This window comes from Nematolebias whitei, chromosome 2 (genome assembly GCF_014905685.2).
Source record: "Nematolebias whitei isolate Nwh7 chromosome 2, NemWhi1, whole genome shotgun sequence".
Taxonomy (NCBI): Eukaryota; Metazoa; Chordata; class Actinopteri; order Cyprinodontiformes; family Rivulidae; genus Nematolebias; species Nematolebias whitei.
In genome coordinates, this window is record NC_056499.1 from 18,573,734 (window position 1) to 18,584,589 (window position 10,856).

A 10,856-nucleotide genomic window follows, 5' to 3' on the forward strand; every position below is an offset into this window, starting at 1 on the left:
ATGTGGTCTGAGGCACTGAGCAGGTTGAACAAATCTTTAAAATGCATGCAAATCTAAATGCATCCAGAGTCCAAGGCACGTTTGAAAAGTACGTCTCATCTGTGCAGTCGATTTGTGCAGGATGCTGTAAAAATCACAGGCCTAAAAGCAGCAGGACTGTACTATGGATTTGACTGGAAATAATCACAATGATCACTTTCTTTACCCAGTTCACAGCACTCACTGAAAACCTGTTGAGTTTCTAAAAATAACGTGACGCTGACATAAGTATTGATTCATGTTGGCAACAAAGTGTTGAACTAAATGAACCAGCAACTCATACAACCAAAACACGCTGGGCTTTAATTTAACAGGAAGAATTATGCTAAAAAACAAACAAACAAACAAAACAACAGTAATAATAAAAGTCATATAAGATATTAAGGTTCAAAATATAAAACTGCACAACCTTGTAAATATCATATTTTACATTTACTTTAGTATATGATTAAATGTGCAAAACATTTTTCAAGTTTAAAAAAAAAAACAGCATAAACTTTAATAAAAGCTTCTCCATCAGAGAAACGTTCACATTTCTGACATGGTGACATCCTAAAATACAGACAACAGGTCGTAAACTGTTCTAGTTGAGGCTGATTGAGATTAAAAACAGCAACACGGGGTTAGAGTTGTAACAGCGCTGGATTAATGCTAGTTTAACAAACTAATAAGTTGTTAAAATATAAAACACTGGAGTGCTACGAGCAGACATGCACACATTCAGCTTCTTTTCTGGCTTCTCAGATACTTTAATTCTACTTGTGCCGTCCACTCAAAATGTAATGTTTAATTCTACAAGCTTCAGGTTCTTCAGGCTCTATGTTTGTTGGTGGGCCAAGAACTTCCAGCTTTTACTTCTCTTGTATCCATCATGAGCGGTGAAGACGACTTTGTTTCAGCCACAAAGCACCATTTTTTGCTTTATAAATGAAGACTTTAATGCTTTAAGGCATACCAAGGATCTCTTCATGCTTGAAATGTTCACAGAATCAGAGGTTCCCTCTTTCAGAGTCCAGCCCGTTCATGAGCAACCCTCCGTTTCTGACCAGTGGTGTGGTCAAGTCCTGCAGCCCGCTCTCCTTTTTCTCCCGTTCGTCAGTGAAATTGGCTGACATGGTCCTCTTAGGCAGCGTGAGTTCAGGTGCTGAGCTGAATCCCAGCTCTGAGGACAGTTTGCGTTTAATCGAAGCGGCTCGCTGGAATCGATCGTAGATCTCAACGCTGACACGGCGGCGAGTTTCTTTAAATTCTGCAGAAACATTAGCTGTCCACTCTGCTGCGTGCGCTCGGATCTCTCCTACCTGCAACAGAGACGGAGACAGAAAGGTGTGCTGATTGGGCTGATTCAGATTTACTTCATCAATACTGGTAAACTGATCTGTCAATCATTTGCCCAATCATACAGCACTCTACTAGATCTGACTAATCAGAGCTTTATCACGTTCATACAATGATGGGACACATCAGAGGCAAAGAGGGGTTCAGTGTCTTGCACACTTCAGTGACTTCTAGTGGAATGTGACTGCTAGTGGAATCGAACCCCCGACTCTACCACTGGAGGATGTCTGCTCTAATCACTCAGCCACAGCTGCCCCACAAGAAAGAAAGCTAAACCTGAGCCATCAAGTCTGTGCCCTGAATGTGGGATGATACCATCCATCCATCATCTTTACCCACTTCTTCCTTTTCGGATCGCAGGGGTCACTGGTATCCATATCCAGCTGTCACTGTGCGAGAGGCGGGGGACACCCTGGACAGGTCTCCAGTCCATCACAGTGACACATAGACACAAACAACCATTAACTTTCTCACTCACACCTAGGGACAATTTAGAGTTACCAATCAGACTATTGTGCATGTTTTTGGTCTTCTTGTACCAGAGTACCCAGAGAAAATTCACACATGCAGGGACAGAACTTGTAAACTCCACCCAGAAAGGCTGCTGGCTGGGATTCAATCTGGCAACCTTCTTGCTGAGAGGCAACACATCTTCCAACTGAGCCGTCTTGCCAAGAACTACATTAATCAACAAAATTCAACACCTGAAAAAACACAAAGTGTATTTTTCCTTACGTTAAGAAAAAAAACAACTTGGGTGTGGGTACAAGCTGGTACTGCGACCGGGGGGGGGGGGGGGGGGGGCGCTCATCCTTTCATCCAGCTTCTGCCTTGGTGTCATGGACTTGTCTGATTCAGGATATCAGGTCTTTGAAATATGCAAACGAGCTAAAAATTCTTCAAGGTGTATAAAGAAGGAAGTCTGTAAAGTTCAAGAAGTCTGGGATTCATTTAAAGAATATCAACAATTTAAAATTAAATAATTACACTGTGACCTAATAAACACCTCATATGATTTAAAGTGAAAAAATACATTTGTACTGACCCCCCCCCCCCCCCCCCACACACACACACACACACCCACACCCATGTTTGACACTGGACATTTTAGTTTTACAACAGATGTGGCGAAATGTTTTGCAATATAGATTTAAATAACTATCTATAATAAACCATTATCTGAAAACTGTTTAACTTCCAGGTTTCAGATTTATTAATACACTGTACCAACTGACTGTAACATTACTTGTTAATAATCATATTAATAATATAAAGGTTCAGGAATTTAAAATATTAAAACAATAAATCTGCATCTTTTACTCCACCAGAGTCTATCAGCCATGAAACGCAGCTGCAAGTTATTAAATTTTTTTTTTTTAAATCCAAATTTTGGTCATATTTCTATCAGTCGATGTATCTATTTATACTTAGCAAAAACAAGTGAATACACTACATCTCAGAGTTACAAAGCTGAAGTGTAAAACAAAATGAGTGATTGGGAAATCAAGTTGAAATATTTTAAATAATTTAGAAACCTAAATGGACACACTTTATTCAGCTGCAGTGCCCGATGTTTAGTCAGAATGCCAGGAGGATGCAACACAATAATAAAATGGAGCAAAACACAGTTTCATCCAGATCTGCTTATCATCTTCAGCTCCACCAAAGTTCGGATGTTGATCCGTTCTGTATTCTGCATCACCGCTGGAGAGAAACTCCTGACTTTTTATAACATAGAAGCCCCTTTTAAAAAAGTAGAGCTTTTAATTCAACAAATCTGTTTGTGTTGTGCGGTCTCAGCAGCCATCTTGATATCACTTCAGACCGCTCTGCTTATGTGTTTATTTCTCCATACATGACAGAGACCGACGATAAGCTCACATTTACAAGCTGCCGAGGTTATTGTCGCAGGACTTCAGCATGAGAACACACGTGTCGGAAATCGAACATCGCCTCAGCTGCAGGTGAAGCTGGTAACATTTAATCCTGTTCAACTAATGCTGACTGAGTTCTGACATCGGGGTTCCGACACTTAAAAATACTTTTGTGTGTAAAGAACCGGCTGAAATAAATCCAGCAATATTTATTCACGTTCACAGGTGAAATCCAATTATCAGATATCAACAGCTCCATCTTTCTGAGGGAGGAACTTGGCAGTGTTTTTATACTGATAGCTAAAATCTTCCATATGTTCCTCTATAAAAAGCTAAATTAATTTCTACAAGATGTGTTGTATATTACATCTCAAACAGAAGCGTCATCACACGTTGCCTAAAAGGTCTTTCTTTCCCTCTGGAGGTGATTATTGTCTGTGACAGGGAGTTAATTGTATTAAAAGAAAGTTGTGTCATTGAAACAAAGTCAAGCAGAAGGTCAAAACTCATGTGTGGTCAAAAATAACGTGTGTATTTCTGCAGACAAGGGAAGACAGAGGAACAGATTGAGATGAATATGTGTGTTTTGCAAAACTAAAAATAATTTGAGAAAAAAAGCTGCAAAAAGTAGCTAATTTAAATTAATATACCTCTTCTTTTGTCCTTCTGGAGATAACTCTGAGCCAGTCTCCTATCATGCTGAGGATGGCTGCAAAGTAGGCCAGTCCCACCAGAATCCAGAACCAAACCACCGGTTTGTAATAGTCCAGGTACTGTACGTCTGAGCCACCTTGACACAGACGGACAGTGGTGAGACGTGTCCACGTGATGTGTAGAAACACAGCAGGTGCAAAGAGGTGTGTCTGTGTTTGACTCACCTGCCACAAAGTCTCCAAACCCAATCGTAGTCAAGGTGATGACGACAAAGTACAGGGCCTCCAGCGCGGACCAGCCCTCGATGTGTTTAAAGATGGCTGCTGGAAGCGCCACAAACAGCAAGCAGCCAAAGAGAACAAACATCAGCGTGGAAATGACTCGAATCTTTGTCTGACTGATGTCCCAATGCTGCAGGGGAGAAACAACAGAGGCTTTTTGTCTGAACTGGTCTAAAAACAGCAGACTGGAACTGACGATACACAAAATTAAAAATTAAGGCAGACTACTAATGATCAGCTACATTTGTGCAGTGATGGATTTTTCTTGTTCAATTAACAGTATATTGATCAGAGACTTTCAGCCATCTGGCTCCTCGCTCGTTTGTTTTTAGCTCCAACAGTTTTTTGATAATTAATTACTTCGAACTGTTCTTTTTGTGCTCTTTTCTTTATGCCACAAAGTAAATACTCTCTCTTACAGCTCATACCAGTTTTGTCTTTTTAGCGGAAGGCATCTCAAATGAACATCTACGTATAAAAGTGACACCATTTCATTGTTTGTTCATCAGAAACTAAAGCAGAATGTAAAAACAGTGCAGATTTATCCAGAAATTATTGATCATAGAAGCTCAAACATTTCAAAAGTATTTCAAAACTTAAGAAGACCAGCCGGCAGTAATAGTTGTGGAAAAAACTGCCAAAGAGAACCTGTTGTTAAAATGAATTGTTAATAAAAACCCAACAGTGTCGGCTTTATTCCAGTAATGGGTCCTTTGGGTGCTATAAAACAAAACAACAAAAAAAACACATTCACTGAGGCTATCGTGCTCCAATCCTCCTTGAACAGACAATCAATATAGAATAACGTTGTTTTTATAAACACTTTCATATATATATATATATATATATATATATTTATTTATTTATTTATTTATTTATTTATTTATTTATTTATTTCTTCCCTCAATTATGGTTACCAATAATTAATCCCTCATGAGTCCTACGGTTATGAGAGCAGCAGAGAGAGCAAGCTGTTCTGAGCTACATAAGTGTTAAGTCATATTCTTGCTCTTTTTGTTCAGGAGCACAAATGTGATTAAATGACTCAGCTTTTGACAAGCTGAAGTCATCTGGTCTGACATCTGCAGGCTTGTTACTAAAGTGTCTGAATGTCTGTCTTGTCTAAGTAAAATACAACATCAAATGCATCCGATGTGTTCTTTGATTTCTTCAATTACAGCAATTTAGATACTTTATTAATTTAAATATATGTAAACTATAAACTTTAGACTATTTAATTTATTTAGTTTGAATTCTTTAGTCAGCTTTAATTTAGCTGAAAGCTGCATTCGCCTCTGTTTCTTGTACTGGGTAATACATTATGCCAGCATCTATAAAAAGTGACTCAGCCCACAGGCTTTCCTGTCCTTTCAAACCATTATTAACTTATCAGCTTGTAGCCGTGACTTATTGCGCTTGTGGCAACGTACCATTAAATCATGGCTAGGCAGTAATAATTTTCCCACCACTGTCAGCCGAGGCCGAGGTGAAGACTCAACATAACAAAGCCAGAATAAAAGAGTGCCTCCTCCAAGGAGTTATTATTTTAGATTTAGCTGTATTTACAGTTTATTATGGCACAGTTCAACAGTTACATCACATTGTGTGCTTTATTTAGTATATTGCGCATTAACTTGTTGGTACAGTTCACTTATATACTTATACACGTATTGGGTTACCTGTGCATTTGATCACAAACTCACCATAAACATTTTCTCCACTTTGGCAATGCCTTTACCAAAGATGGTGCCAAGCTGATCCCCTACACCAGCCAACAGGAAGCCAAACAGGGGTATTCCCAGCAGAGCGTAGACAATACAGAATATTCTTCCGCCTTCAGTATGTGGCGAAGTGTTGCCAAAACCTGCAGAGACCAAATCCAAAACGTGAGGCTGGAACGTTCCTGAGCAAATATCTTAACTTCAGAGGACCAGAAGAACAAACCTACAAGCACTGTTTTATACAAAGTGTAGAACATCTCATGAGTATAACATCACGAATGAGTGCACAGAGTTGATCATTTTATGCAGGAAAGTGAAGAAAATTTCTACAAAAAGTGTTTAATCTTTTCACAAATGTACTCATTATGGTAAAAGAACAGCTGCTGCACATACAAACTGGTTGAAAATCTTATTTTTTAATATATAATATATTTTATACCGGTACATGTAATAAAATGAGAATACAGTTCTACCGGCAGTTTTGCCTCATTTACGTGTGCGGGGTGAAAACTTGTCTGGTCTTTACTCTTCCACAAGTCTTAACCAAAGTTTTATAACTAAATGAGAAACCAAAGAAGGCGACTGAAGCCGAAACATTGCATAATGAGAGACAACATGATGAAACAAGAATAAACACGTGAAGAACATGTATGAAGAAAGACTGATCATATCCAGGAAGCAAAGAAATGACCAAAAGAAGCGTCTCTTTTTACAGCAGCAGACTGTCGTCACCAGCACGTTGCTCACAGCTGGAAACAGATGTTTGGGTGTGTGTTTTGTACCAATGGTTGTGATGACGGTCCCAGCGAAGAAGAAGGCAGAACTCAGGTCCCACAGGCTGCTGTGGTTGTTCAGGGATTCTGCAGGGTTCACCCCTGATCGGATAGCAGACACAACTTGCTGGAGAGTCCAAACATAAAAGGAACAGATATCACAGGATACTTTAACATTCAGTTACTATGTGACAATGTCTGTCTGACGAATTAAAGATAAACGCTTGAGGTGACATGACGGAGGCAGAATCTTTCATTTCTCATTAAGAACTGGGATCAGGACCCACGTTGTTGGTGTCACAACAGAAACACTTTCTGCTCCTCGGCTGCGTCTCTGTGAGGCCGAAGCTGTCCTTGGTGCTGAAAACTCGGCACCAGTACACATCAACTACACCTAAAACTGTCGGTCTGACTAAACACCTCTCTCTTCGGGTCTCTGGTTCTGTAGACAGTCGGGTTACATATGAACAGTGGAGATCCACAGTTTGTGTTAGTTTATGAAAATGGTTATTATTTTACTTGAGCAGTTTGTCAGAATCATGGGAGTTGATTAATCTTGACTCATTTACTGAACTTGTTTCTCCTCAGATACACCATCGATAAAACAGTCAAGATAATTCATGAAACAGGAGTTTCTGCTCAGAAATTCACGAAAACTAATTAACAAACTCTCATCAATCATCTGTTGGAGAAACAAGGAGCATGAAACTAAAACATATTGAGGCCTCAAACATTCACCTATTGGAGTTATTATTATTTTTTATTGCTTTTACGTCTATCAAGTATAAGTACAAATTAATATAAAAAGTTCTCTAAAGAAATACTTGAGGCTCATACTGCTTCAAAAGCTAAAAAGCTTGGATTGGGTTAATTTTACAGAATATTTGGAGTATTTTCACCTCAGACTGGTACGTTTTTAATGTCCCAGTTGTAAAGCAATCTCTGAAGTCATTGAACATATTAAATGTTTGATGTAACACCGTAACCCTGCTAAAGGCTGGACAACACTTGATGACTGCTAATGACAGCTGTCACTTATCATCCAGTGGTACTCTCAGCTTTTTATATCAAGGAGTGAATGTTTATGTACACTAAAACACTGATCAATTTATTGTCATGGACCCCCACAAAACTGGACAATACTTGGACTCCAGCTCAACCAATGGTAAAAAAAAAAGGCAGATTTTATACAACGGCATATTTTCTGTTGTGTTATTAGATGTATGTTATAAAATTGTGTTAAAAGCACATGCTGAAATTCTCTGAAAGTCATGATTGTGGAAATGTCACTAAAAACAACAAATGGAGGAGAAAAAAGAGTGGAGGAAACAAATATATGAATACATTTTCCATCATCTGGCACAAACACATATATGTAAAGATATCACGCGTCCAACCTTTCCTAATTAACCATGTTGTTAATGTTTACTCTTCTTCTGCTATCACGTGTCAGGTTGTTCAACCTGAATCATGAAGCGCATGTGCTCTGCTGCATTTTGTGAAAAGTTTCGTCATCTGAAGATATTGTGAGGAGAACCGCACCTTGACGAGCTCCTCCAGCTGGCTCTGGTTGACACAGGCGTGTTGGGACAGGAACTCCAACTTCTGGGTCAGGATGGCCAAACGCTGGGCACTGAAAGGAGGAAGAGGAGGTCACGGTTCTGTTTATCATTAACCAAGAGTAGCCTATGAAATCTCAGACTGCTCAGAGATAAATGCTAACAGGAAAGTTAGTTAAAACTGACAAATGACTGAGTTTAAAATCAGGTGATATGCCAAAACATTAAAGCCACCTGTTGAAATGTCCAAGTCATGATTCTCAGGAGGATGCTGCATCCTAATCTTGAGCATAATTTGACCCAACAAAGTAATAGGGTTTAATATTTTTAGCTGTTAATGCTGTATGATCAATAGCATTAAAGCCTACAATAAAATCAGTATTGACGGTTTGACATTAAGAAGTATTAAAGGTTTACTTTGCAGTATTTATTGACAACTACAACTGTTATTAATTTAGTTTATTTGTAAAATCTTTAAATGCTCACTCTGGTGTAGTTTCCTGTTTTGTTCTTTCTGAGCCAAAGCAGAAACATGAAGGTGCAACATGATTAACTGAGGGGAGGGCTGAAGGTCGTCGAAGTGTTTCTGACCCAACTTCAGGTGTGTTGAGAGTGAAAACGTACGTATCCAAAACAGTAAAGACCATTTGAACTAGTAGACATATAAATTATTGCTTTGATCACCATGTTTTGGTTTGTGGCCTTCATCAAGGTCATCATAAAACATCACAGCAGTCAGCTTTTAAACTGAATTGGTCCGAGATGGAAAACAACAATGAGTTTCTCGTCCTAAAATCTGTCCTGGAAGCATGAATGAGGATTTGTTCTTCATTGAGCGTTTGTTTTGATTTTTATACATGAAAAATATTTGTTGTTGTTTATAGAATTAAAATTCACTTAGCAACAAGTAAGATGTTGGTAGATATAAATTTCTAGTTTTATTTATTTACACTTGGATTTATACTTTTAGGATGTACTGTGTTGAAATATCTTGTGGCTTCTTTTGCTTTCGCTTTAAATTTAAAAACTTTCTACAAGAAGTAAAATGCTTCTCCACCAATAACTGTACAACATGTTCAGTTTGTCCAATGATGCTGCTAAACCCACGTTTTTTTTTTATCGGTTTTTCTTAATGGTTGTAAATGATTATTTATTTAATTGTATTTTTTCCTGTTTTGTGCTTGTCCTATTTACATTTTGATCATCAGATGTTTTATGATGATGCTGATTAAGTTCATTAGCCATGGTCAAATAACAGTCGTTCTTTAAATAGATGTTGCTGAGGTTTTAACTCCTCAGGACCCACACCGTCAGAAGAAAAGTCAATTATTTATGTGGATCTAGCTAATCAAAAACATAATTATGTTGGGTATATTTCAGTTCTGCCAATTTAATCATAAAACATCATGCCAGATTGTGACATTATTGTAACCACAATGCAGATGGACAGGATGGTACGTCATGATGGGTATAAGTTAATCCATCCTACCTCTCATGAGGCTGCTCCAGAGACCTGAAGACCGCTGCTCCTATCACCAGGTACAGAACCACCAACAGGAAGATGGCTGTCACCGTTTTCCACTTCATCACTGTGACCACCACCACCTGCAACACTTCAGCTGTTAAAAGAAGCTGCATGCACGCAGGACTGCTCCAAAGGTCCAGGTTTATTAACATTTCACTGAACTTTTAATTTCTCACCTCACTTTCCTCCCGAGGACTCAGTGTGATTGGCTTAGTGGAGAAGGAGAGGCGGGGCTTCGTGTTGTGAGTGGCGGATTTGGGGTCCAATAAGTCTGGGGCTGCCACTGTGTCAGAGAAATTATTGAAAAATAGAAGCATTTAGTGGTTTATTTTATCATTCACTTCCCCTCCCTGTGTGTGTCACCTGCTGTTCAGGTCAACATGGTCGACTGTTATTTTAAAAAATATTAATTATTAAATCACGTCCTAGGCCTCCACTTCCAGTGGCAGATGTTTACTTCATTAACGCTTCAGTGTTTAGTGTGTCCAAATGTTCTGATCATGATGCAAAACAGAGGAAAAATAAGATTTTGCATGTTTGAGGATACATCAAATTTTATATTCTCGTGCTTATGAAAGAACATAAAGAATACTGTAAAAGAAAAGTTACAGTTTAAAAGCAAACTTTTTAAAATGTATTTTTTCTTGAGGCAGGATTTCAACTAAATGTAAAGTAGCTTTACATCCGTTCTTGTTCTTATCACCAAAAAGGAAAAATGAGAATAAATCATTGTTTTTGTATATTTTAGAGCATTAGTAAACTTGTCTAATTTTTAGGCTAGACTAAGATAATCTGTATTGTCCCAACTAAGGTCTTTTGAAATCAATCTGAAACCAAAATGAAGCAAAAGCAGGAATTAAATGTAAATCCGAATCCCAAAACAAACCATTATTAACTAAATGTTTTTCTAATTTTGCAATCACAAATAAGAATAGCACATAAGCACACATTTTCTTTGTTTGCTGATTAATTTAAACTTACAAAAACATGGAATAGACAAAACAGGATGCACGTGAGAGAGCTTGTCTTAAATTTAACTCAGCAGAAGATCTGATGGCATTTAGGAATTTTTTTTTCTCTTCTGTCTCCTTC

At 38.3% G+C, this 10,856-nt stretch overlaps 1 protein-coding gene across 1 annotated transcript; it reads right to left on the minus strand.

Annotated features, from left to right (window-relative positions):
• Positions 1-1,028: 1,028 nt before the first annotated feature.
• On the minus strand, positions 1,029-10,081 carry kcnk2a (potassium channel, subfamily K, member 2a). The gene is made up of 8 exons (XM_037693583.1): positions 9,941-10,081; positions 9,729-9,844; positions 8,223-8,313; positions 6,690-6,807; positions 5,890-6,050; positions 4,130-4,316; positions 3,902-4,041; positions 1,029-1,340 (listed from the first exon to the last, which is right to left on the minus strand). The coding sequence occupies exons 1-8, from the start codon at positions 10,079-10,081 to the stop codon at positions 1,029-1,031; spliced, it is 1,266 nt and encodes a 421-aa protein (XP_037549511.1).
• Positions 10,082-10,856: the final 775 nt, after the last annotated feature.

Excerpts from the sequence above, each read along its gene's own strand:
- kcnk2a (XM_037693583.1), bottom strand. The coding sequence starts at position 10,081 with ATGCTTCTATTTTTCAATAATTTCTCTGACACAGTGGCAGCCCCAGAC. Across the intron at positions 4,317-5,889 it reads AAGTGGAGAAAATGTTTATG|CATTGGGACATCAGTCAGAC; the intron begins GTGAGTTTGTGA and ends TCTCCCCTGCAG. Across the intron at positions 1,341-3,901 it reads CCAGAAGGACAAAAGAAGAG|GTAGGAGAGATCCGAGCGCA; the intron begins GTATATTAATTT and ends TCTCTGTTGCAG.